The 27,270-nt window shown below is 46.6% G+C and overlaps 5 protein-coding genes and 1 pseudogene across 5 annotated transcripts; 1 reads left to right on the top strand and 5 right to left on the bottom strand.

Annotated features, from left to right (window-relative positions):
- Positions 1-2,911: 2,911 nt before the first annotated feature.
- LOC120695507 lies at positions 2,912-3,330 on the bottom strand (annotated as a pseudogene).
- A 131-nt stretch (positions 3,331-3,461) lies between these two features.
- On the top strand, positions 3,462-10,406 carry LOC120689645 (DEAD-box ATP-dependent RNA helicase 32-like). Its single transcript, XM_039972009.1, has 8 exons — positions 3,462-3,922; positions 4,200-4,475; positions 4,571-4,894; positions 4,995-5,183; positions 5,256-5,417; positions 8,968-9,446; positions 9,573-9,727; positions 9,821-10,406. Exons 1-8 carry the CDS (start codon positions 3,554-3,556, stop codon positions 10,135-10,137), a joined length of 2,271 nt encoding a protein of 756 aa, XP_039827943.1. The 5' UTR covers positions 3,462-3,553; the 3' UTR covers positions 10,138-10,406.
- Positions 10,407-10,837: 431 nt separating this feature from the next.
- Positions 10,838-15,284, bottom strand: LOC120689654 (RNA-binding protein L-like). Its single transcript, XM_039972018.1, has 7 exons — positions 14,774-15,284; positions 13,784-14,264; positions 12,011-12,066; positions 11,807-11,937; positions 11,617-11,713; positions 11,265-11,537; positions 10,838-11,079 (listed from the first exon to the last, which is right to left on the bottom strand). The coding sequence occupies exons 1-7, from the start codon at positions 15,209-15,211 to the stop codon at positions 11,077-11,079; spliced, it is 1,479 nt and encodes a 492-aa protein (XP_039827952.1). The 5' UTR covers positions 15,212-15,284; the 3' UTR covers positions 10,838-11,076.
- A 2,607-nt stretch (positions 15,285-17,891) lies between these two features.
- On the bottom strand, positions 17,892-18,639 carry LOC120689634. Its single transcript, XM_039972000.1, has one exon. The coding sequence runs from the start codon at positions 18,512-18,514 to the stop codon at positions 18,188-18,190; it is 327 nt and encodes a 108-aa protein (XP_039827934.1). The 5' UTR covers positions 18,515-18,639; the 3' UTR covers positions 17,892-18,187.
- Positions 18,640-21,898: 3,259 nt separating this feature from the next.
- On the bottom strand, positions 21,899-23,599 carry LOC120689626. Its single transcript, XM_039971988.1, has 3 exons — positions 23,423-23,599; positions 22,774-23,306; positions 21,899-22,677 (listed from the first exon to the last, which is right to left on the bottom strand). Exons 2-3 carry the CDS (start codon positions 23,290-23,292, stop codon positions 22,630-22,632), a joined length of 567 nt encoding a protein of 188 aa, XP_039827922.1. The 5' UTR covers positions 23,293-23,306; positions 23,423-23,599; the 3' UTR covers positions 21,899-22,629.
- LOC120695506 (protein DETOXIFICATION 39-like) lies at positions 21,899-24,717 on the bottom strand. Its single transcript, XM_039978736.1, has 6 exons — positions 24,683-24,717; positions 24,225-24,463; positions 24,010-24,128; positions 23,837-23,910; positions 22,408-22,420; positions 21,899-22,166 (listed from the first exon to the last, which is right to left on the bottom strand). The coding sequence occupies exons 1-6, from the start codon at positions 24,715-24,717 to the stop codon at positions 22,095-22,097; spliced, it is 552 nt and encodes a 183-aa protein (XP_039834670.1). The 3' UTR covers positions 21,899-22,094.
- Positions 24,718-27,270: the final 2,553 nt, after the last annotated feature.

The following is a 27,270-nucleotide window of genomic DNA, read 5'->3' as shown; positions in this document are numbered from 1 at the left end:
GTGAGACCACACCATAACTCGCCCAGTATCGTGGGCACGGACTATTCGAATAGGTTTCAACTCTGCAGAGGTGTGCAACTTTACCCACAAGCGGGGTACCGCAACTCGATCACCTTAGTGTCGGTGCAGATCCCAACAAAGCCATTACCCACCTTAGCTAGACCTGACTAGCCATCACGGGATGCACCAAGGGGTCATCGACCTTTCACCTAGGTTTAACCGGGCATAAGACACTCGGGGCTTATCCCTTTTCCTTAGTCACCCGTTGCTCTCAGCTCTCCTGATGGCTATCAGACTAACTAGTGGGATTTATGCTAAGCCGTTGCCCATACAACGGTCGGGTGGTTTGCACGATAGTGGAGTTAGGTGAGATGTAACACCAACTCGGTCCTTAGGGGTGACAAGATGGATATCTCCCTTCCTTGCCCTGCCACACCGGCACGAGCACACCAAACGGCAAATCACACTGAAATGTCATCCATCCCGTCTAGACTCATCTTTCGAAAATCCACTTTTATCCCTTCCCACACACACCTTTTCTTTATAAAACAAGTTGTATAAAGTAGCAGGTCCTAAGTGTTCTAGTATCGATTAACGTCCAAGCAAAATCAGACATTAATCTAGGTGGTCAAGGAATGGTTATCACCAATCAAGGGGTGGCTATCCAACCGTGTTTTTATGCAAGCAAAACATATGCAATTTTGTAAAACTGGCCAATGGGTTGTGATTATAAAAACTAGGACAAAAGCATGCACAAAGGATGGGATTGAACTTGCCGTCTTCGAAGCCTTCGGGGAGATCCTGGTCGAAGCACTATCCTTCGGGCTCGGGGTCGCGAAGCTGGTCCTCGTTCATGGGCTCACAGTACTGCTCGTCAACAGGCTCTCCTTCGTTCACACCGTGGTCTACGACACGTATAAACAAACACACAATCAAGAAAAAGAAATAAAAGTTTTATCGTTGAGCTCGAATCGGGAATGATTAAGATACAGAGTTTGGAGTAATGTTTTCATGTGGTTTCCTAATAGCTTGGCCGAAACTAGGTTAAGAAAGGCGTGGTAAAGTTTCGGGCCGATCAGAGTTCGTTTGGTGCACGAAATAATAGATTTTACAAGGGTTCAGGGGCTAGAATAGGAATCAGGGACCTAGTTGTAATCATTCTCGAGAAGGCAGGGGTCTGTTTGTAATTTCTGGAAAGGTTTGGGTCATTCGGGAAAAGAGTAGGGTCCTATTTATAATTAAGTTTATGTAGTGGAGTTTTTGTTTGTAATTACCATAAAGGACAGGGTTTTATTTGAAAGAAAACCAAGGGTGGAAGGGCTCTTAATTAATTAGGAGAGAGGGGAAGGGGTTCTGGGCATATTTGCCCTTCTTCTTCCCCCTCCTCCTGACCAGAACAGGGGAGGCAGCCGGAGGCGTCGGCGGCGGCCGATTCGGCCGTTCTGGGCCACAGCGGCGGCCGGGAGCGAGGGGGAAAAGGGCAGGGGCGAGTGGCTCTGGTGATGCGTGGCGGCGGCGCTGGCGCTAGGGAGGAGAAGCTATGGCTGGGGGGCAGGGCTGTACGGATGGCGAGCTACGCCGGGTGCCTCTTTATAGGCGCTATAGGTCGGTGGGGGATGGGTCGCGACGGGGAGGTCGGCCGGCGAGCGATGCAGGCGGGAGTAATGGCGGGCGGCCGTGTCGAGTTGTCGCGGAGCGGCGTGCAGTGCTCCGAGCACGTGGGTGCTGCTGTGGCCGACGTCGGCCTCGGCTCACGCCCCCGCGGCGAGGCGGCACAGGCGAAGGCGCACAGCTCACTTGGCGGGCGGCGCGGCGGGGCTGGCGACGTGCAGCAACGGGCGGCGCGGCGGCGTTCCGGGCACGCGCTTTGCGTGCGCGCGGACCGGCACGGCGGGTCGTGCGCGTGCGTGGGGCTGGCGAGCAGAGCGGCAGCGACGAGCGGCGCGCGGCGCGCACGTGGGCACGGCGAGGCGCGCGTTCGCGTGCACACGGTGGGGCAGGGAGCAGCGGCGTGTGCGCGGCCAGGCGACGCAGCGCTGGTGCGCGTGCGGGCGGGGCAGTGTGGGTGCACGCGGCCGGGAGGGGAGGCGCGCGCTCGGGGAAGCGGCAGGGCGCGGCGGAGCGGCGCTCGGGGCAGGCGGCACGGGAGAGGAGGAGGGGCGGCGTGGCCGGGCGTGCGCGACAGGGGAGGGAGGGGCCGGGCAAGCCGAGCCGAGCCGTGCTCGGGGCAGAGAGAGGGAAGGGAGGAAGGGAAAAAGAAAAAGAAGAATGGAGAAAAGAAAAGAAAATGGGAAAAAGGGAGAAAGAGAAATAAAAAGGGGAGAGGGAAAAGAGAAAAGGGGGAGACGCGTCGGTGCCGACCACGGCGATCGGTCGCGCGTGGCCGACCGGCGTTCGGGGGCGCGGGATATGACAACGGCGAGGAAAAAGAGAGAAGTACGGTCAGCGGAAAAAAGGGTGGAACAATAAATGAAGTCGGGTGCCGGGACGGCGGAAAGCTCTGGGGAGGAACTAGGGTTTGAGCTCAACGATGAAAAAAATAATTTTTGAAAATATTTAGCGTATGATTTAATTTAGTAAATTTTGGGATGTTACATGAGGCTGGTGGCGTCGCCGCATCGCCGCACGGTGCGCGTCTCGGCCTGGAGCGATGCGAGCGCGTCCGCGAGGCGGAGAAAGTTGTCGAACAGGGGTCGCGGCCGACACCATCGGCGGAAGCTGCCGTTCGCGTCCCTTCCGAGCACATCTGGGGCTGAGCGCCCACGTGCACCGACGAGGATGACACTGCACCGGCGACGTCGTCGATTGGATTCCAGCTCGGCCGCAAGTCGGAGTCGGATTGGTGATATGGGAATCAGCTCTAGGGTCGACCGGTCGAACGCAACAGCATCAAGCACACGTGCATGTTGCGTCACCGTGCGTGGGCGGCAAGGGGCACGGCGGCCTCCGCGAGCAGCGTGGCGACGGGGGAGTCGCGGCACACGGGGCAGGTGGCGCTCACTCGGAGCCACCGCGCGGCACAGCATGCGTGAAGCGGTGCCCGCACCCGGGGCCGCGGCGCAGCGCGTCGCCGCTTGCGAACTCGCCGAGGCAGATGGCGCACGTGCCGCCGCCATCATCGCCGGGGCCGGCCGCGTGCGGGTACTTGGGGTACAGCGCTTCGATGGCAGCGACATTGAGGCACGGCACGACGGCCGCGGATGGCGGGGCTGCTGTGCCGCCGGCGGCGGCGGCGCTGCGAGCGGAGGTTGCGGAGGAGAGGAGTGGTGTGGGCTGGATCTGGGCCCGCGGGCCGAACAAATCATGTCCGGGACCGCGCGCAGGGGGCATATGCTGACTTTGGAGCCGAGCTGGAGTGACGCGTTGGCAGCCATGTGAGTAAAAATGATAAAAATGTAAAGATTTTCTCTCCCGTGCTGATTTTATATTTACAAAAATAATAGAAGATGTCGATTGTTATAATATAAAGTTAAAATCCCCAAACCCTAGCACCAGAGCCGCACTCCTAAAACCTTCACCCCCTCCTTCCCGCAGAGCTCTAAACCCTAGCGCCATGCGCCGCCCGCAGCGCCGCCGCGGTGCGGCGAAGCAGACCCGCCTCGAGGAGGCCGACGAGATCCGTCTCCTCAACGAATGGATCGAAGCCGGCAAGCCCCTTCCGGGCACCAAGGCCCCGCCGCCCTCGAAATCCGCCGGAGCGGGCCCGTCGCCTCCGGCTGTCGGGGAGCACCCGGGGTACAGCGCGTGCACGCTGTTTGACGAGTTGCCGCTGTCGCAGATGACCAAGGATGCGCTGCGGAAGGAGGGTTTCACGAAGATGAGCGAGATCCAGCGCGCCGCCCTGCCGCACGCTCTCTGCGGCCGGGACGTCCTCGGCGCGGCCAAGACCGGCTCCGGGAAGACCCTGGCCTTCGTCATCCCGGTAAAGCCCACGCTGCTGCTTATCTGCCACCTAAAATTTGGGTGTTGGGGACGCAGAAGGAAGAACGGCCCTAGGACTATGAATTGCGATCGGAATTTTAACTTTATCTCTGAGAATTCTGAATTGTTCCCTGTAAATTGCTGCTTGTTACACTTACACCTCGCCTGTCCAATTCATCATATTTGCATGTCCATAGCCCCCTACAGCAAAGTGTGATTGACCATAGCAGCTAGGATTCCTTGTCAGCTTTACCTCATCACATTCATTCTTTTTGCAGGTTATAGAGAAGCTGTATAGAGAGAGATGGGGTCCAGAGGATGGTGTGGGCTGCATTATTCTTTGCCCCACAAACGATTTGGCTGGGCAAATTTATGCTGTGATGAACAAGGTGGGGAAGTTGCATGGCTTCAGTGCTGGTGTTATTGTTGGTAAGCGCAAAGGTATCGAGATGGAGAAGGAACGTGTGAACAGCTTGAATATCTTAGTGTGCACACCTGGGCGGTTAGTCCAGCACTTCAATGAAACTCCCAATTTCGACTGCTCACAGCTCCAGGTCAACAGGCATATCTTGTTCTATGATAATAGTGAATGCCAAATTTGGAGATTTAGATAATCTGAAGTGTTCCTTTTTTTTCCTGTGGAAAACAGATATTGGTGCTTGATGAGGCAGATCAAATTCTTGATCATGGTTTCAAAAGTCAGGTTGATGCTATCATTTCTCAGATTCCCAAAGTTAGACAGACTTTACTGTTTTCTGCTACACAAACAAAATCAGTTAAGGACCTTGCAAGGGTTAGCCTAAGGGATCCTGAATATATAAGTGTGCATGAGGAAGCTAAAACAGCCACCCCGGATACTCTTGAGCAGTATGCCATGATTGTACCTCTAGAGCAGAAGCTAAATATGCTCTGGAGCTTCATTAAAAGGCATCTAAATTCAAAGACGATAGTCTTCTTATCTAGTGTCAAACAGGTAATCATTTATTATTCCTCTGAAAAGTACACTGTGTTGCTTAGTTACATTGATCTACACGTAAATGTTGTTAATTTCTTCCAATATTGGACTTCTGCAGGTTAAATTTGTTTTTGAAATTTTTAAGAAACTTCGTCCTGGTATTCCTTTGAAATGTATGCATGGACGGATGACACATGTAGTACAGCAGGCCATAGTTGCAGATTTCAATGAATCTACTTCAGTTCTGTTCTCGACTGATATAACCTCCAGAGGACTGGATATACAGAATGTGGATTGGGTGGTACAGGTATGCCACTACTTTGAGAACTATTATTTTTCCTGTATTTTTCATGCTGTAACCTGTTTAGTGCATTTGCAGGTTGATTGCCCAGAAAGCATTGATAATTACATCCATAGAGTTGGCCGTACAGCTCGTTACAATAAGAAAGGGAAATCACTTATGTTCCTTTGTCCTGAGGAAGAAGCAATGCTTGAAAAATTGAAGGCCACTGAAAGCAAAATACCTATACATATACGAAAGGTTAGCATGAATATTTTATGTTTTGAGTGCTTAACTGATTATGGTTGATCTATGCCGGTACACACTAAGACGACGACAACAACAACAACATAGCCTTTTTTCCCAAGTAAGTTGGGGTAGGCTAGAGATGAAACCCGAAAGAAATAAGTTCAAGGTTCAGGCACATTGATAGATAGTCTCCAAGCGCTCCTATCCAAAGCTATCTCTTTAGAGATATTTCAATCCTTAAGGTCTCTCTTAACCGACTCATCCCACGTCAGTTTAGGTCTACCTCTACCCCTCTACATTATCGACCCGCTCAAGAACCCCATTACGCACCGGCGCCTCAGGAAGCCTTCGTTGGACATGTCCAAACCATCTCAGCCGATGCTGGGTAAGTTTCTCCTCAATTGGTGCCACTCCGACCCTATCCCGAATAACTTCGTTCCGGACTCTATCCCTCCTTGTGTGCCCGCAAAACCACCGCAACATCCGCATCTCTGCTACACTCAGTTGCTGGGCATGTCGCCTTTTTGTAGGCCAACATTCAGCATCGTATAGCATCGCCGGACGAATTGTTGTCCTATAGAATTTGCCTTTTAGCTTTTGTGGCACCCTCTTATCACAAAGGATGCCAGAAGCTTGCCGCCATTTCAACCAGCCAGCTGAAATTCTATGCCTAACATCTTCATCAATGTCGCCATCCTTTTGTAGCACCGATCCTAAATACCGAAAAGTATCCTTCTGGACCACCACTTGTCCATCTAGACTAACGTCTCCCCCCTCATGTCTAGTCGCGTTGAAATCGCACATCATGTACTCGGTCTTGGTCCTACTAAGTCTGAACCCTTTCGACTCTAACGTGCGTCTCCACAGCTCTAACTTTCTATTAACCCCTGCCCTGCTCTCGTCAACTAGCACCACATCATTAGCAAAGAGCATACACCAAGGGATCTCACCTTGTATATCTCTTGTGACCTCATCCATCACTAAAGCAAATAAATAAGGGCTCAATGCTGACCCCTGGTGTAGGCCTATGTTAATAGGAAAGTCAGTGGTGTTGCCATCACATGTCCGGACAAACGTCGTCGCATCCTTGTACATATCCTTAATGAGGGTAATGTACTTAGTTGGGACTTTGTGCTTCTCCAAGGCCCACCACATGACATTTCTCGGTACTTTGTCATATGCCTTCTCAAGGTCAATGAAGACCATGTGCAAGTCCTTCTGTTCCCTATATCTCTCCATCAATTGTCGTATTAAGAAAATCGTCTCCATGGTTGACCTTCCAGGCATGAACCCAAATTGGTTTTGAGTCACACTTGTCACTCTTCTTAGGCGATGCTCGATAACCCTCTCCCAAAGCTTCATCGTATGGCTCATCAGCTTAATCTCATGGTAGTTAGTACAATTTTGAACATCACCCTTATTTTTGAAGATAGGTACTAATATACTTCTCCTCTATTCTTCCAGCATCTTGTTTGACCGAAAAATGAGATTAAAAAGCTTAGTTAACCATACTATTGATCTATCTCCTAGGCATCTCCACACCTCAATGGGGATACCATCAGGGCCCATCGATTTACCTCCCTTCATCCTCATCAAAGCCTCCCCGATCTCTACCTCCTGAATTCTCCTCACAAAACGTCTGTTGGTATCGTCAAAAGAGTCATCTAACTCAAGGGTAGGACCCTCACTCTCCCCATTAAACAACTTGTCGAAGTACTCTCTCCATCTATCCATGATCTCCTCATCTTTCACTAGCAGTCGATCTGTCCCATCCTTAATGCATTTGATTTGGTTGATGTCCCTTGTCTTCCGCTCGCGGATCCTAGCCATCCTATAAATGTACTTCTCCCCTTCTTTCGTGCCTAGCCGCTGATACAGGTCATCATACGCCTTACCCTTTGCTACATTCACAGCTCGCTTTGCAACCCTCTTCGCTAATTTATAGCCCTCGATGTTGGCTTCACTCTTGTCAAGGTGGAGGCGCTTGAAACACTCCTCCTTAATAGCCCTTTGCACCTCGTCATTCCACCACCAGGTGTCTTTCCCCTCCTGTTTGCCTCCCCTACTCACGCCAAACACCTCTGAGGCCACCTTCCGAACACATGTTGCCATCTTTAGCCACATGTCATCTGCGTCTTCTCCTTCTTCCCAAGGCCCCTCACCTAGCATTCTTTCCTTAAACGCTTGTGCCGTTTCCCCTCTAAGCTTCCACCACTTTGTTCTTGCAATCTTGGCACGTTTGTCCCGGTGGACACGTACCCGAAGACGAAAGTCCGCCACCACAAGCTTGTGTTGAGGGACAACACACTCCCCAGGTATCACCTTACAATCTAAGCAATCACGTCTATCCTCCCTCCTAGTAAGGATAAAGTCGATCTGACTCGAGTATTGTCCACTACGAAACATCACAAGATGGGATTCTCTCTTCTTAAACACGGTATTCGCTATCAACAAGTCGTAGGCTAACGCGAAGTTCAACACATCCTCCCCCTCTTAACTCCTGCTACCGTACCCAAAACCCCCGTGCACTCGCTCGAACCCTACATTAGTCGCACCCACATGGCCGTTGAGATCTCCTCCTATGAAGAGTTTCTCGCTGGTAGGCACGGTACTAACCATGCTATCTAGATCTTCCCAGAACTGCATCTTGATGCTCTCACTAAGGCCTACCTGAGGGGCATAGGCACTGATCACATTCAAAACCGAATCTCCAACTACCAATCGGATTAGGATAATCCGGTCGTCTTGCCTTCTAACCTCTACGACTCCATCCTTAAGGCTCCTCTCAATCAAGATGCCTACACCATTCCTACCCGGAGTTGCTCCCGTGTACCAAAGCTTGAAGCCAGTATCCTCAACCTCCTTCGCCTTCTGGCCCTTCCATTTAGTCTCCTGAACGCATAGAATATTTACACGCCTCCTAATTGCTACATCAACTAGCTCTCGCAACTTACCCGTCAGGGACCCTACGTTCCAGCTATCTATACGAATTCTAATTGGCTCGGCTAGCTTCTTTACCCTTCGCACCCGTCGAGGGAAGTGCGAAGACCCTTACTCATTTTTCACTACACCCGGAAATAGATGTAGCGCGCCATTCAGGTGACGACCCGACCCTTGCTCACTTATCATCGTACCCAGGTCATGATACAACGCGCCCTTGGGGGGATAGCGACCCGGCCCTTGCTCATTTATCACCACACCCGGGTTCCGATGTAGCGCGTCGCTAAGAGGGTTACGCCCCAACGAGTTTCTTGTGGATTTCAAATCCATTAGAGTGGCTATTTTTATGCTGGTTTGCCAATACCTAACGCAACCCTCCTCCTTTATCCGGGCTTGGGACCGGCTATGCTGAGACGACTCAGGAGAGAGAGTCTTCCAGTCAGCATAGGCGGAGTTGCCGGTACACACTAAGACAAGCTATTAGAATGATTTTGGATCGATTTACAGGAACTTGACAGTTTGTACCACATAACTACTCAACTAGTGCTTTTCATCTAAACTGCTTCATCTAATGCGTTCGTTATTTAATGTATCACATATTGTCATAATTGCTTTGATGTAGCCAAAAGCAGAACAGCTGGAGCAGATATCTCAGAATATAGCCTCGGTGCTGGTTAAATTTCCCAATCTGCAACAATTGGGTAAAAGGGCTTTTGTTACATATCTTAAGTCAGTCTATCTCCAGAAAGACAAAAAGGTGTTCGACCTGAGCAGGTTCTCTGCAGAGCAGTTTGCTGCATATGCTGCTTCACTTGGTCTGCCTGTTACCCCCACCATTCGCTTCATAAGCCACAAGAAGAATGTGTCAAAGAAGGATATGGTGGATCTTGATAAGAAAAAGATGACATCCAGTTCCAAACCTGAAGTTATCATCAATCCACAGGTCAACAGTGATTTGAATAAGGGTGAGGAAGATGACGACATCCTTTATCCAAAGAAGAAGCCCACTGCAGATGCTAATATGGATGATGGACTTGATGATGTCCTCTGTCCCAAGGAGCCTGGCACAGATACAAATACAGAACCAGAGAAAGTCATCGAGTACGTAGCCTGCAACTCAATTTTCTAAACGAGACATCTTCTTTCTACCCTATGAATTTCAGGCTACCAAATATCTAATTCCAGGTATTGTTTGCTAAAGTCATGCTAACTAATTATCCATGTCAGACTTGTAAAGCCCTTGAAAAAGAAGAAACTGAAGATAAACGTGCACAGGCCAGTGGGAACAAGGGTCAAGTATGATGATGAGGGCAACGCCATCCCTCCTCTCGCATCTGTAGCTGAAGAAGTGGCTTCAGAACCTATAGTTCACAAGGATAAAAGTCTGTTCTGTCCCTTTTTCTATGTTGCATATAGTCTTGCGTCAATGATGTGAACTCTTTATATTTATTTATGTATTGTCTCTGTTGCTCCAGTTTCCCAGCGGTATTCTGAGATGTTGAGAGAAATGCGGGAGCATGACAAAGAGGATAAGCTTGAACATAAGAAGAGTTTGCGGGAGAAGAAGCTGCAGAAGAAGCTTAAGCTTAAGCGCAAGAGGCAGGAGGAGACAGAAGTCGAGTCAGAGGAGGATAGCGGCTCGGAGTCTGACAGAGGCCAAGATGTAGTTAGAAAGGGCAAAAAGAGGTACTTCAATAGCGACGATGAAGGTGATGACACTGTTAAGGATGGTGATGTCCTCGCTCAGCAGGAGGCCTTGGCCCTGAAGCTCCTGAGTAAAATGCACAGTTAACTTGGGAGACTGATGGGCGTAAGTTGCCGTGGTGGTGGTGGTTGTCTAGCCTAGTGAGCTCTCCATTCCCGAGGGCGTGAAATTTTGATCATGTATTCGCTTTGTTTTCTTAATATGAGATATTAGCCTACTTATCAGTCATATCCAGCTATTAAGAGAAAATCAATGGTAACCTGCCTAGTTGTGAAAGAAATATGGATCTAAATAGTTTAAGCTACACTTCTCTTTTTGAATTTAAAACAATAGGAAAAATGTCCGCTTCAATCTAATGAATGTATTAGAGTTATGTACTGACGAGTGGAAATGATAATGGTTCCTAAAGATGAAATAAATTCATATGTAAGATGTTGCTATTTTCAATGGCACCAAGAGCATGATACTTCATGCAATACAGCGGTGACAAAAGGTATCTACTTCGCCTGTAACGATGCCTAGGTCATATAAAATTTGAGTCCCACCATTGCTCCTCCAGGGATGATGCACGGTTGGTAATCACGAAGTCTGCCAATACAGGGAAACGGTGAAGCAGCAAGAGGCAGCTCAGTTTCATTACACATGCCGCGCATCAGCACACGCTTGGAAAGGTTGTATAGCATCACTGAGTGTGAAGTCTCCGAAAAAGTCAACCAGCAACGATGAAACACAAACGCAATTAGGCTATCTCTAACGAAATAAAGCAGCAGACCAACGATTCAACGAAAACATCAATCTCAAAGACACAACGTACTTCAATAATCAAGATCTTCAGAAGAAACATCAGGAGTGTCATCATACATAACACTGGTCCCTAAGAACAAGTTCAACCACGTCCATGCAACTGCATAACCACTAATATATAGGGCTCCTCATGGTGGAAGCGAACTGCAGTTGTAACTCTACATTCCTCTAAGCTGATAGCAATCCGAAAGTGCACAAAAGCAATCATTCCCTCAGTGGTCGTCACTGCAGAATAAAAGGCAACAAAATTATTCATTAGTCAAAAAGAAAGTCAACATATGAACATGGTGTACAGCAAATTCTGGGATCACTGCAGCGATGAGGAGTCAGTCATTCAACATTGTATATTTTCCTAGTTCAACTCTAAAAGGCATAAGATTTAAGGGAGCGCATGATTATTGGGGTCCTACCTGCTGCGGGGGTTGCTGCTGCTGCTGCTGCTGTGGTGGCGGAGGCTGATGCTGCTGCTCCTCCTGTGCTGGTTGTGCTGGCGGTGGCTGCTGTTGAGGTGCTGCCTGTTGCCGCTGCTGCTCATAGTTGCCATAACCAGGGTATCCATAATAGTTTTGCATGCTCGAGTCTTGTGCATTGGGTGCACTGTAGCCATAGCCTTCATAGCCCTGCTGTTCGTATCCATAGTAGTTGTTTCCGTTATACTGGCTGTTGGTATCTTGCTGGGGTGCCTAAGGGGATAAACTCAGGTTAATCAACGTTAAATGCGAGCATTAGGCAAAAGTTAAGATTCTACTTTCCACACAATACCTGTTTGTTTTGAGGACTGCGACCCCATGAAAGCCGAACACTCTGCCCACCAATCAGGCTCCCATTGAGCATACGGATTGCTTCCTCAGCAGACGACCTAAAAGTATGGCAAGCCAATTGAGCAACAAAGAATTAGCTTACAGATATCAAGTCAGAATGATCAGCTAAAGAGCTTCAAGAATTTATGAACCTGCTGGTAAATTGAACAAATCCACAACGCTTGCCTACAGGAATCTTCACATAGGCAATTTCTCCGTATGGAGTAAAAGTTTGCCTTAGATACTCCTCATTTACATTGGAATCTAACCCACCCACAAACACCTATTGCAAAATAATGGAAGATAAGGTAACAGAAATTCCTAGTTTATTCTTTTTTTTCTGAAAAAGTACTCACTGTTGTATTGCTGGGATCATTCTCCGAAAGATTTCCTTGAGAGCTCTGGTATGCTCCTGAAATACACATACAGATACCATCAGAAACAAAGCTGGCAAACCGACCAGGAATAATATATATATATTCATACTAAACACAGGAGACATAATGTTGCTGTTGTCAGCACAAAATATAATAACCTAACCTAACATATTAATAACCCAAAGAACCGAAGCCCGCAAATAAACAAATGATTAGCATCCCATGTAGGCCAGAGGAAGAACACAAGTAATCCTTGCTTCAAAGGGATGTTCACTGGATTGGCTGACACAGAAATATTTCCCATAGGCTCTCGTCTGTCAGTACAGTGGGTCAGATACTCAGATTAACATGACACCCTACATCTGTAGATCACCCCAACTATTTTCCAGAAAATGTTTCCTTGAATATCAAAGTGTAAGTGTGCTACCACAGGCATGAAGTGTATTCTGGTTTAGATTCTTTTATCTTATTTTGTGGTATCAAGGGCAGTAAAACATTCCAAATCAGAAACAAAAAAGTTACTGTGTTGCCATGCCACCCCCAACTCCCAAGCCCCAACTCAAAGCATCATGTGTTCAACAAGATTGCAACATAGATAAACAAAAAAACAAACACAAATCAGAACTATTTGAATAATATCTAGAGAGCAAAAAAAATTAAGTGAACAAATATGCATAACTTCAAAAAGGGGTACTCAGAGCATACTAATGAAAAATAAAAGCAAATAGAATCTGCAACATGGTACAACATGGAATAAACCAGATAACCTGCACGTGGAATTAAGTTCAGGCACATGCAATGAAAAGTTGAACAAGAAATAGAGAATATTTTCTGCACTGCAGTAGAATTTGGAAGGAATCAACAACATGTGCTTTCAGCGCTACATTGCTGGAATAAACCAAATAAATAGGCTACAGGTGTTACGTGAGGATACAAGAAAGTCAAAGTTGAGAAAAAAGAATAATAAGATATGATCGACCGTCGGAAAATTATACATATAAACTATTACAAGTAGCATGATGGCTACTATTAAGTTTCAAAGTTTCAAAAATAAACGAGAGAGAATTGGAGGACCAGAAATAAGTCTAGATACAGTAACGTCTCAGAGTGAGAATACATATAGCATAATTGGCCCTCTAAAGTATTTTAGAACCAAAATCTCACAAAATTAAAACACTGAACTAACTTACAGGAGACAGCTGAAGACATTTCCAGGCCCTAAATGCAGATGGCATGGCATCCTGCTTTGAGAAACACGAATTCTGTTCAGAGGTTTATTACTTAGTTATGCTTACGTTATCCCAATCTTAGAGTTAAAAGGAAAGAGCTGGAAGGAAATGGCTGTTTACAGCAATAGAAGCAATGCTGGCTACACTGAGGTGGACTGACTAATAAGAAAACAGCAAAGACAACCAGTTCATCCAGCAAGAACAGTGAAATCAGAATATGTGAGTTGGCTTAGTATTCAAAAAGATACTGTGAATGGGATGCAAGTGGGTACCCATTGGTGTTTTTTGGGTTTCTTATTTTAGTTCATTTTCTCTCCCAAACTATTACGTAGCATGTCATTCTAGTTCATTTTATCAAGTTTTGGGTCGACCCATTGACCCAAAAAAGATGGGACTTGCATCCCTAACTGTGATGCACTTAGATGCTCTCATAATCAGTACCCCTTTAGGATTCTATGCAAGCAAGTATGAAACAACAGAAACGGGGTATAAACCTATACGAAAATGTTCCACCAGTACATACCATTAGTTGCGTATGTCTGCTGAGCATCCATATTCTTCTTGTTGGCTGCAGGTCCAATCCTCATTTGCCTTGTAGATAACATCATTCCATTCATCTCAGTCATTGCACGTGTCTGCTCATTCAGATCTCCAAAGCGCACGAAACCATATCCTTTGGGGCGTCCAGTGACCCTGTCAGTAACAACTTTGGCCCCTCTAACTGAAAGGTAGCTAGCTCTGAACACCTCTTCCAACATGGAGTCAGTAACATCAGCAGCCAAATCACCAACAAATATTGTGTGATCAGAACCATTGTCTCCACGCTTATCCCCAGTGCTAGCTGAAGCCCAGTTTAGCTTAAAAGCCATGTCAACATTCGGCATCATCCGCCCATTGAAGTTCATCAGAGTATATTCTGCAGCAGCTCGGGAGTGAAACTCAATAAAGCCATAACCTTCAGACAGCCCACTCTGTTTGTTCCGTATAATTTTTACATTGGCAATCTGCAGTTACTTGATTGTATTAGTACGACTGAAAATTACATTTAACAAAAGGATTATTCTCCCCATCATACAACAAGAACAGTATATATCAACTAAAATTTACTAGAAGAAACTTATTATTTAATCCAGACACTGAACTTCAAAGTTGGCAAAACAAACAAGTGACCTAGCTACACAATACCAATCCTGATATAACATGAAAAGTAAATTCACCAATGTCCAATTAATGATATAAGAAACACATTGCAAATTGTACATTACCGAACCTAGAATTAGAAGTTCAAAACGATGAATAGTACGACCTAGTAACCTAACCAAATAAATATGCATGTTCTGGGCGTTAAAACCTAACATCTAGATTAAAATAGTATGCAGTGTAAGCGTCTTAGCCCCTCAAAGGAAACACTTGACCAAGCAACTGTTGTCCAACACCAGAACAGAAAACATAAATAAGAGCACCACAGCTACTACCGTCGCACGCATAACAAAGGGGAAGCTAGAAGTGTCACCTGCGACGCCACGGACGCGAAGGCTTGGTAGTTAAGGTAGTTCTCGTCCATCCAGTACTGGAGATCCCCGATCCAAAGAGACCTGATCTCGCCGCTTCCCGGCGCAGTGCTGTATTGCTGCGGCGGCGCGTACTGCTGTGGCGGAGGCGCGTACTGCTGGGGTGGTGGAGGAGCGTACTGCTGGGGTGGTGGCGGAGCGTACTGCTGCGGCGGGGGCGCGTACTGCTGCGGCGGCGGAGCGTACTGCTGCGGCGGAGGAGGATACTGCTGCTGCTGGCCCCACGGCTGCGGGGGCGGCCCCGGCTGGTAGTACTGCGGCGGCGGCTGCTGCTGGTAGTACGGTGCCGGCGGCGCCTGTTGCTGCTGCGGAGGCGGCGCCGGGGCCCCAGAACCCTGCGGCGGGAGCGGGCCCTGCTGCCCGTTCATCGGCGGCTGCATCTCTCGTACCCGGCAAGGCGGCGAAACCCTAGGGCGCGGAGGCGAGAGCGAGAGGAAGGGCTTTGGAATCTCGATGCGAGGAGATAGAGACGAGACGCGTCGAAGTTTTATATGGGCCGGGCCGGGCCGGGCCGCTGCAACAGAATCTGTTCCGGAAGCATCGTAACGGGCCCGGATGAGCTACGATTTCAAAACTTGCGAGGATTTCAGCCGTTAGATCTTTGATCCACGGGTAGAGATGCAGACGAGGGTGCAGGGTTAATTGGGTCGTGCTTAGTTTGAGCTCGAATTTGGAACCGGGCCTGATCTTTTTATGGAAAATCATACTCGATTATGGTATCCACAATGCTCATGCACACGCATGTCTTGTCCTATTCTTCTATGGCACGATGCACCTCAGTCCTTAGGCGCGCTCCATGACACAAGCTGAGCCTCGATGTGATGATGATGATGCCCCGACTGCACGAGTCACCTGATGGTGCAGCTGCTTGTAAAAACGCATGCGAAATGCAGTGTTCAGGCATGTAGAAAACTTCAGCACCGTGCAATTATTGAAACTAAACCAAAAAGAAGAAGAAGAATAATAATCTCATATGCTTTTAGTTTTTTCCTCCTCCGAAAGAAAAATTAGCTTCAAGTTTGGACTGTTCTATTTAAAACAAGGGAAAAGTCCAATTTTCGCCTTTAAATTATCGCAAATGTCTGATTTTTAACTTTTAACTACAAAATCAGACACCATAGGGCATCCAACTGTCAAAAACCGGACAAATTTGGCTCTTGAGTTGGTTTTGAAGGTTGTTTGCATTTTTTTAAAAAATTAAATAAATCTAATTAGATCTAAAAATCAAAACTAATTCACTTTAAATCAGAAAAATATGAAACTAATACCAAATTTTTTCTAAAAATATAACCTATCTATTATTGCTTCATTTGAATCTTAGTTATTCAAAATAATAGGCATAACTGCAAGCAACCAAATAATATGAACATAAAAAAATTAGATCTGAATAGCTCACAAGTCATGTGATAATAGATATGTTATATTTTTAGAAAACTTTTGATACACATTTCATAATTTTTTGACTTAAAATGAATTACTTATAAATTTTTAGTGTAAAATTGAATATTTTTAATTCTCACAAAATGGAAATCCACCTTCAAAACCACCCCGGGGCCAAATTTGCCCGGTTTTAACAGTTGGATGGCTTATGTTGTCTGATTTTATAGTTGAAGATTGAAAATTAGACTTTTACGATAGTTGGAGAGTGTAAACCGAACTTTTCTCTTAAAACAAAGCTTTCCTCTTTGGCAGACGTTCTCGACCACCAATCTCTGCCCGACATCGCTGCGCTGCTGACCTCAGAACCGTTCATGGCGGCGTGTGATAAGGTGATCGCCTTGTTTAGTGCCGGAGGAAGATGCCGCTGACGCCATCCGGCTTCGGCCGTTTTTGCGTGAGAATGGCCGCCCCGTGACCGTGAGCTTGGCGCCTTGGTGCCATTTGTCAACGATGCGTTCTACCCCGGCTGCATAATTTACTTTCTAATTGAGCCGATCGTTCTTCTTTTTCTTTTCTGTTCGTTTCCTTTTGGATTTTCAATTCAAATAGCATCTTTAGAAAAAAGACACGTTCATGTCGAGCGTTTCGCTCAGCCTTTGATCGTCAAAGCTCGAAATTTCCGACAGTCAGGCTGTTTCTGGTAGATACCCTCGACCGAATGAGACACGAGTAGCTTAGTTTGTAAACTTTCAGTTCAAACGCTTTTTTTTTTTCTAAACAAATTCTGCCGATCGTTTGATTCAGACTTTAACTTTCCATCGATTTTCTTTTCAGTACGGTCTGCATTTTCCTTGCGAAGCTGACGATGAGGTCATTTTTATCATTATTAGTAGCTGCCGTGGTCGAAAGACCAGTTGCTTGGATTCAAGATGATCCTCATTGTGTGTTCAGCTATTCTACGCCAAATGGTCAGCGAATCTGCTTTATCCTCTACCATAAACAACTGCTCACTCTCTTTTCATGTTGCACTCATGCACTGGACAGGCCACAAGCTCTCATCCATCGAACGGGTGCCACAGGAGAGAACATGAGGTGCTTAGCTTCAAAACGTTTGCTATGTGGTCAGCTGCTCAATGCCGAGAAAATGGGGGGAGTTATACCAGAAATCTACTTTCTCATCTACCATAAACAACAGATCACACTCTTTTGTTCTCAATAGGAAACGTGCTCCAATCCATTGGGTTGTAGGTATTTGTTAAGATAAGTGTGACCTTTAATTTTGCCGCTCCTATTGTAGATTTTTAGTATTGTTTAACCAACTTCCAGAAGATGGAAGGAAGAAACACAAAATGCATGAACATAGCACAATTTTTTTTTGAAATACATGACGCAGAAGTGGAATTTATACGCAAGTATCCGACTGAAGATTCAGAGTTGCAAGTAAGAAGAATAGGTAAGATGAGTTTTTTTTTTTGATCATGTCAATCCTGCTCCAGATCAGCAGGGATCAAGCAAACCATACTGCAAACTTGCAGAGTGCAGGAACAAAAAACAAATCGCAGATACAGAAACTGAGGACGGTTGGATACAGAGGTTGCTGAATTATTGGAAAACATCTAGTAAGAACATGATACAATGAGACAGAAACTAGCAAAATCAATATAAAAAGGAAAGAGTGAATAAAAGAAATCTCTGGCTTCTGTAGAACTGACAGAGCAGGATTCCAGAACACAGCAAGGCATGAAAATGCAAAACCTGAACAGGGGCATTGCTCGATTGCTACTACTAGTATTACACATCTCGTATGTATATGATTCCTTCCACCACCTAATTAAACTGATACAAATTGTGATCCAAACCTCTCAGCAAAGCTCAGATGTTATTAACCATTGCTTTGATCCACACTAGAAACACCAAAAAGAAAAACAAAAAACATGGCAATTTTCCTTCCTTCTCTCTCCCCAGGAAGCGAGGCATCAAGAAGGCGAGCCTGCAGGCTCCCCTGATCCCTGCTGGTCTCCGAGCGCGATGAGCCTCGTCAGGTTCCTGAGGTGCCTCTGCAGGGTCCGGCACGCCCGCACCCTGACGCTCCGGATGGCGAGCCTCATCTTCTTCAGCCGCACGCCAATCCTCGTCCTCACCCGCGCCAGCGCCAGCGCCGGCGGCCGGGACCGCGCCGCGGGGCTCTTCTCCTCCAGCACCTTGTGGATCAGGTACTGCGCCCTGAGGTGCCGCGCCTCCTCCGCGTCCACCTTCTCCACCTTCGCGTACGAGAACGGCGTCGACGCCCTCAGCAGCAGCATCTTCGCCACCGACGCCGCGTTGTGGCTAGGCAGCAACGGCGGCGATGGCGCGACGAGGAGGATGAGGAGGAGATCAGGGGAGGCTTCTTTGTGTGAGCTTCTTGCCGCTGGCCGTCTGTCCTGGGACGTGTGCGCCTGTTATATAGGCTGGTGCTCGGTAATTGGTACTGTGGTAGGGCTCCTGCAAGCTGGCTCTCGCCTATATTTTTTGGAATTATTGATGAGATCATGAGGGTATTAGTTGGACAGGCCGTGTCAACGTTCATAAACATTGTTTAGTTCTTGCATCTCCGAGTTTATTTATTTATTTTCTCTAGAACCATTTTGCATTTTCCCAAGCTCATGACAGACTGCCAAAAACGACGGACGCCATGGTCACATCATTCCTGTAACTGTGTTTTATTCTTCCCGCTTAATGAAATGCGCGCTGTTTGCTAAAAATATGATCACATCATTACTGTAGGAAACTTCCCTCATATCTCGGTATCTCTCTCTGTCTCTCTCGTCGAAGAGAATCAGAGAACTTCAGATTCATTGGTCTCAGAAAAATCTAGGCTGTAATGCGTTCTGAATGCGATTTCTCATGATGAACAAATTATGAGTTCTGAATGCGATTTCGGGTACTCGGAGAAATTTGCGCTCCCATCTGATCTCAAACAGTGAAACGTAGCTGTCAGTCCCATTCTCCCTTCAAACAGAAACAGGGTACTCCCATCCATGGATTCCAAATTTCTCATGGCATTTAAACATAAGTCCGGACCTGTGAGGTACCATGGTGCTAGTGTCTCCGCGAGGATTATGTGCTTCCGTTCCATGTGACCCTGAAGCCTAAAATGTAACAGCGACTTAAAAACGAAACAACTTGATAACGATCAGAACAGGCGAAACCCGGGGCAATTCCAGCCCAATTTAATCATAAAGTTCGCCCCTGGTTCTGGTTTGAGATACATATATCAGAATAGCCTTTCTCTAGCTTCATCACTGGATTGGCTGAACCACAAATTGAGTTGTCTTGTCCCTCTCCAAGCAAATAAGCACTTCCCAGAATACAGTACTTCTTTTATTAATTAATGAGGTTTGTTACGGTGCTTGAGAGGAACTAGTAGTTCCTCCACACCTAAATATTTTGAACCGTTGATCTTTAGAGATGGTATTTTAGTGCAAACAGGGATAGTTTTGCACTTTCCCTCCCCACCAGTTGGATCGGTCCCAATAAAAAAAAAGGCTGCTCCTTCCTATCCGCTGCCTCGAGGCCGCTCGTGCTTCTTCCCTGATGGCCAACCACCCATCCACGCCGATACTGCCGCATTGGAGTCCCCCGCCACCGCTCATCAGCCACCAGGCATCGGGCAGCTCGACGCCACTAGGGGCAGCACTGGGCATCGGCTCGCCATCAGGGCATCGGCGCAATGGGGGCTGCACCGGGCCTCTTCGCGCCAGGGATCGCTGCCGGCACCGAGAGGGATGGCGCAGCGTGCTATGGAGACAGATGTGCCAGAGTGAGCCGCAGTTGACAGTGAGATGGACGGGGCATGGTGGCGCCGGCAGCGAGGGAGTTGCTATGGCGAGAGCAAGATAGGCTGGTCATGGCGCCGCCAGCGATGTGGCGGCGGAAGGTGCCCTGTTCAGCGAGCCGATGGCTTGTTCGAATCAATTCGATGAACATATGGACCTGTACAAGAGACAAGGGATGAAAATACAAATATACCCATTTGACTTTATTTTGTATTGAGTTCCTGGCCCACGACTTCAGTTCTTTATAATAGGTACCTATTTCCTTGTAATAGGTTCCTTTCATTTCTAAACCATTAGATCTGAACTGATGAACGGTTATCTTTTTTTCCAAGCACCGTAAAATTCCACTTAATTAAAAGAACATTTTTTTTCAGCTTCTCATCAGAATCTCAACCAACCAGCGAGGTCCTTTCCGAACTGGTCTCCTCAGAGATTCCCCTTGCCGCTAATCAACACATGTCAAGGACTCAAGGCTGTGCTCCGATGCAAGTCAACGGATGATGAGGGCATAAACAATGGCGATCGTCAGAGGCAAGCCGCATCCGGTCCAGGCAGGCCTGCACTAGATCTCTCGCTTCGCGCTTGGAAACTATTGGCTCTGGTGCATCGCCCAAAGGCCAAAAAGGTCAGCTTCTGACCTCCACTATCACCTAAACATGTCTCCCCTGCCGGCACTCGTGACTTGTGAGGTCACTGAAAGAGCCAGACGAGGCATGATTCCTCTTACTAAATTCGAGCAGGTCAAAATTTTAAAAAAATCCCGGTTTCTTTCATGTCATCCTTATCAGCTGATTCTATGTTGTTTGTCATAAATGCTTTCACCTCCACCTCTTGTGCTAGTTTTTTAGGTGAGTTGGTTCGATGAATGCATAACGAGTTAATAACTTAATAGTAGGATGAAATATAGAATTTCTCACAGCTTCACTTCACAATCTTGTCATATTGTTGCAGACACGCAATTGCCAGCTCAATATTTTCATCTGAAACCCTGCCGTCTCAGGCCTGAATTTTTGTCATATCGGCTCACTGCAATATCCAGCCTTGCACAAAAGACTTTGTTTTCAGCAAGCACAGCACGGCCACGAGGTTCCATAAGATATGCACATAGTGGTGACCGCCTGATCAGGTCGTCGAAGAAAACTTCTCCTTAATGCTACGACATGCCATTTGTCCAGTTGAATTGAAACAGCTCTATTTTTCTGTTGACGAATTTGTGCTGAATTTATCATCTGAACTCATGGCTTCTTAATGTATCAAAGGATGAGGCAAGATAAGGCCTGGAATCCTTTTGTCTCTTCGGTAGTTGCCTCCTGCAGACTTCAGGATTTCTAAATCCAACCAGGTCTGCTGCCTGCAGGGGCAATGCTAGGGTTCATGGACTAAACAATTTCAGTAATCGAGAGGGCTTCATTCTACTAGCATTCAGTATGGCCATTTGCCATATTTCTGATAAATAATTGTGCCAATGGATTAGCGAAGCATCACAATTGGTGCCTCAAATTAGTATCATTGCTTCATTAGCCATTAGGTGAGGGGCAAAGGATTAGCTTGAGAGTTCTGAAATAGCATGCATGATCTCATATGAAATTGACCAAACCATGCATTAGTGCATTACCGATTCTTGTGGTCAATAATTGCAGTTAGCAGTGGAGATCAGATCAGAGCGAGACACAGCATGTTTGGCTCAGAGCCACACCTGTGCCCAGATATTCGTAGACTAAACAATTTACTATATGTTAATTTTAGGGGAAAGGAGACGATTTTAGTTACAGAAGGGAAATCGGTTCATTATAGTACTTATTCATTAAGGCAGCTTGTCATATTTCTTTGTAACGATTGTTGCAAGAAATAACAAAGCATTCTGGTCAGTGCCTCAAAAGGGTATCACGACCCATAAAGGTGAGAAGGAATAGTGTGCCAGTTCTGAAACAGTATGACCTCATATGAAACTGACTGAACTGCACATTAATGCATTACTGAATTTTCATTTGAGTGGTCTATCATTGCAGAATTGGATCAACTTGCAGCAGCATGTTGACTCTCCATCCACTCCTGACATCACCAATCACTCCTTGCTTGCAAGAAGAGGCTGCCTTGTGTCGTCCCACTTGTCTAATTTTTTCCTCGCTTCTTCGACCTACATTCAGAAAAAAAGAGCAGATAAGCTTTTTTGTTGTGCGGAACTCAGAGAGTACTAATTGAAAAAAAATGGCCACACAATCAAGCTGGCAATTGATGGAATAATTGCCCTAAAATAGCGCATCGGAGCATAACTTAGATGTGGCTCAGCAATCGGCATGTGAGGTAGATTTGAGAATCATCTGCCAGTGAAACGAGCGGCTACCGAGGAACATGATGATAGCCAGAGGTGGCTTTACCTCCCTGTTCCAAGTATCACCGATACGCGATACGCCGATACGGGTACGGCAATACGGCGATACGGCGATTTTCAAAAAACAAGGATACGCCGATACAGCAAGTATTTATTTTTCTAAAAACGTAAATTGCCAAATAATTCTAGAGAACGAAATAGATAATAAATATTATGTTTCCAAACGGCCAACATAGCGTAGCAAATGTTCAAGTTCAACTAGGAATAGCTAAACGATTTGTCGATTACGGGTTTCTTGCCAAGTTGAAAGGAACACCTGCAAATCCAAATAGAATAATCAAGTTAGCAACTAAAAATCAAGCTTTATAGAGTAGAACCACAAAAATGTCTGAAAGAGAAAAAAGAGGACTACCTCCAGTGTAGAACAATCTTGCAATAATGGCATCGGCCATTCGCCGAAGTTCAAGATGGAAACCATCAGCAATAGTTGACTGTTTTTTTCTTTTTGCTGACCTAGCTCCCTGAGGGGGTAATGGCGTAATGCAGATGATGAGTCTGCAAAAGGTATCTGAATTGGCATGGGAACACTCCTATTCTGTGAGCTTGCTTCAGCTGCTTTAGCTGCAGCATCTTCCTTCCGAAGTTCCTCAAGCAACTCATCATTCACAGCACTACAGATTGATGTGCCTTTGTTTGATTCCTTCAACAAATGTGCCCTCACTCTGAAATAACTTCCAGGAATAACGTGACCACAAAATAGACATTCAGATCTTGCATTTCCTCCTGTGGTGCTATTTTTCTGAATCACTTTAACATACTTCCCTAGAGGAGTTCTACGCAGCCTTTCATCAGCAGCAGTAGGATTAGGAGCAGCACGACTATCAGTATTAGCAGATTGCACAGTAGGGGACCGTGAGCTTCCACTAGCCATCTCTATTATCTAATCTATAAAGCAATAAACAACAAAAAGAAAGGAGTAAACAAATCGCATCTAAAGTTCTAGACCCTAGCAGCAAAATAAAATAAGAATGAAACTGAGAATGCACGTGGTCAGTCAGTACCTTCTCCTTGTCTCCTAGCAGCAGCTGGCGGCTTCAGATCCAGGTCACAACGCACATGCACCCGGCTGCACGTGTGCCTGGCGGCGGTCGCCTGAGAGAGTGAGAGGGGCGGAGGACCAAGTGCGCCTGGCGGCGGTCAGATGAGGACGGAAGAGAAAGAGACGTGCTGGTGTTTTATGCCGGGGAGAAATAGGGTTTGTTTGGGCCTGCATTGATGGGCTTTTTGTGCTCTTTCACATGAGGTATTATTAGTCTAAAAGTATCGGACGGAGTATCGGGAATTAAATTTTTTATTTTTAAATCATAATTTTCCGATACTTTTCGATACACGTATCGGGCCGTATCGCCGTATCGGACCGTATCAGATACGGGTACGGCAGCCATGTTGAAGTATCGGTGATTCCTAGGTTTCAATCAGTCCTGAACGTGATCCAGATCAGAATAAGTGTTTGCATGAGGGTGCCCCCAATCATGCCTCCCCACAATCCCTGCAACGCAAGATCCGTTTTCAGACTTGCAGATAGCTTAACAGGTCAACTGGAAATGGACGGCGAGTTTGCAATCTCCGATGAACTGAAGCCGTGTACCTTGACGCCAAAGTCAAACTTGAGTCCAAGGAGAGCACCGAGGGGTATGCCGATGAGATAGTAGCATCCAATGTTGATGTACGCTACCGTTGCTTGCCACCCACAGCCAACGGCCACACCTTGGTAAGTTCAGTCAAAACATTTTTAACTACCACCAGTTCACGATCGTTAAGAATTCAGAAATAAACTCCCAGGTAGATAGAATCCGGACTCACCTGACAGCACGGGCTGGATCCCGCAGAGCACAATGGTGCCGACGAGCAAGGTGCACAGGTCGGCGACGGCGCGCGAGACGGCCTCGCCGCCGGTGAAGACGTAGCTGAGCTTGTCCCTGAGCAGGAAAGTGACGAGGCCGGCCACGGCCGACACGAACGCCGACACGGCGGTGACCATCCACGCGGCGAACGCGGCGGACCGGGGGTTGCCGGCGCCCAGCTCGTTCCCGACTCGCACACTGCAGCGCAAACTCCTTCACATCAGAATTCATGATTTCCTTTTTAACAAAAAAGAAATTTCGGCGCGTTCTTTGTTGCAAATTAAATCGAGGTGTCCTGTACTGTAGAGACACATGCTCATTGGAGCAGTGAAGTCTGAACGCACGGGCTGGTCATCACACTGCCATCGCATCGATCGCGCTCGCATGTGGGTTTGGCGGCACCGGAGGAAACCGTACCGTACTGATGAAGGTCTTGGGAAGCTCGGGGACATCAGGCGTGTGTCTCTACCTCTACATTAGGATACGCAATGTCTCGTTCTCTATCAATTCACGCCGAACTTCGTTTCAGAAAAAAAATATTTCAGAAATATCAATGCATGCAGAACTGTATTCTGCCGGTTGTTTCATCAAGCACAAGCAGAGGAGCAGCTGGCAGCAGGTTGGACGCTAGTTGTTGTATATAGAGACATGCTGTCCATCTAAAAGCCAATACAATGAAGTAAACCAACCTGGCATCACCGCCGACGCGGCGGACAGCCAGGCGAACCCGGGCAGGTCGGCGAAGGCGGCCCACGTGAATCCGGCCCACGTGGCCCGGCACCTGGGGCTCCACGCGAAATTTTTTCTTTTTTATATTTTTTAAAAATAAAAATTTCAAAAATATATGTCTGTTTTGAAATATTTCAAAAATACCCCCGGTCGCCCCCTTATAGGGCGACAGGCCTTAAGTGTAATTTTTTTTTCCATATTCGCAATGAGGTCCCTGAAAAAAAAGGCCATGTCGCCCCCCCAACGGGCGACAGGGGCCTGTCGCCCAGCCCACGGGCGACCGCCGCTGGGCCCAGCCCACGGGCGCGGCAGGGGGGCCTGTCCCCCCCCTCCGCGGGCGACCGGGGTACCCCCTATAAAAGCTCCAGCCCTCCCCTTCCCTCCTCATTTGAGCCCGAAAATTCCACCAAAAATCCAGATAAAAAGAGAGGAGTGAGGAGAAGGAAAGCGGCGAAGCCCTGTCGGATTCAACACTTGTGATCTGCAGGTTAGTACATTTAGTTTATATATTTTTCCATTTAAGTACTACGTATTTAAATATGAGTAATTTAAGTAGGGGTAAGTAATTTAATTTAATTAGTGCTATATTAGAACCATTTAAGTAGGAGTTCAATGATACTTTAGTTTGTAGTTACGTAGTAGTAAATTAGTTTAGAAAATTAGTTCTACACATTTATTATTACAATTGCAGTACTATTAGAGACGTGTTTATAAATTAATTATGATTTAGAATAGAATTTGACATATGCAGTATAGAATTTGAGTGTCATCACGTAGTTATGAATACTTATACGTTGTAGTTGAATTTCATACTTAGTTTTTACGGATTATTGAATAAGGTAGTGAAGTAAAGAGTATAACTCGATAAGTATTATGTGATATACAGATATGTCGAGCAAGATGCAGTTTCAAGTATTTTATGGTGAATACAATGTTATGTATGGGCCAAATGGAGTAGATCTTTCTGCCTTTAAACGCACATCTAGCAGCATAGACAAACCTCTGGAAAGGAGTTTTGGTTCCATATGTAAGTGGCTGCAGCGTGGGTTCCATGTTGATCCGTTGACACATGTGATCACTGTCCAGTCTCTTGTTAATTGGGAGGTAGAAAGTGAATTATGGGAATTAATGATGATACACAGCACTGATGACTGGTAGAAGTACATGCAAGCAGCTCTAGAGCGTGGTTGGCCTCTGGCCATTCTTGTTCAAATTCAGGAGAAGCCACAAAATGAAATCCAACATTGTGCAGATCAAGAAACTCCGAGTATTCAAAGAGAGACCAATTATGTTGAGCAAGATGAGTCAGAAGAGACAGAGAACCAAAACATGGGACCACAGGGCCTTGCTGATGAGGGAGAGAGGATACATAGCATTGTGGATGAGATGGAGGCAGAAGACCAAACCGCAATAGAGATGGAAGAATATGAGGACTCATCTGATGACGAGCAGTACTCATTGCCAAAAGAGTGGAAAGAGCATGGTTTTGGCAGTCATGTCGCAGAAGATGTACGAAATCAGGAGTGGGAGTACAGAGGGAACGAGGTAGTGCAAGGTGCAACATATCCAAACATTGAAGCCGTAAAAGATGCTGTGAGACTATGGGCAATCTCATTGAAACGAGAATTCAGAGTCGTAAAGTCTGGCAGTAAAGAATATGAGGTGAAGTGTGTGAATGCTGGATGTCCATGGCGAGTACATGCATTCAAGGGAAAATGGAAGTCAAACTGGAAATGTTCCATTGTCACAGAGCACACTTGTTTGCTGTCAGAAGTTCTTCCCTCGCATCGCAATATATCATGCGACTTTGTTGCAAAGCAAATGTATGGGTTTATTATGGACAACCTAAATTATGAGCCAAAAATGATTGTTCGACACATTGAGCAGACTTACCATTACACCATCAGTTATTTGAAGGCATTGCGGGCTAAACAAAGGGTGTTCGAGATGCGGTTCGGCACATACGAGGCATCATATGATAACCTACCTCGTATGTTATCTCAGGTTGCTGCTAGAAATCCTGGAAGCTTTTATGACACATACCTTGTACCAGCCGTTGGTCGCCCCTTGGTCAGCCACGAGCCTTACCACGGGGGCATGTACGACGACGAGGAGGACGAGAGGCCCACTATGGGAACTATCTGGATCTGGCGTCAGGTATGTTCGCAACAAACCTAATTTTGTTATTCGTTGTTACATGATGTATTAGCGCACTTTTAATTTTACTTATTCGGAATGCAGAGGTCCTGGGCACATGCGCGGGTTAGACGCGCATA

Source organism: Panicum virgatum, chromosome 2K (genome assembly GCF_016808335.1).
Source record: "Panicum virgatum strain AP13 chromosome 2K, P.virgatum_v5, whole genome shotgun sequence".
NCBI lineage: Eukaryota > Viridiplantae > Streptophyta > Magnoliopsida > Poales > Poaceae > Panicum > Panicum virgatum.
The sequence above is the reverse complement of the archived record's forward strand: the minus strand, read 5'-3'. Positions and strand labels throughout refer to the sequence as shown.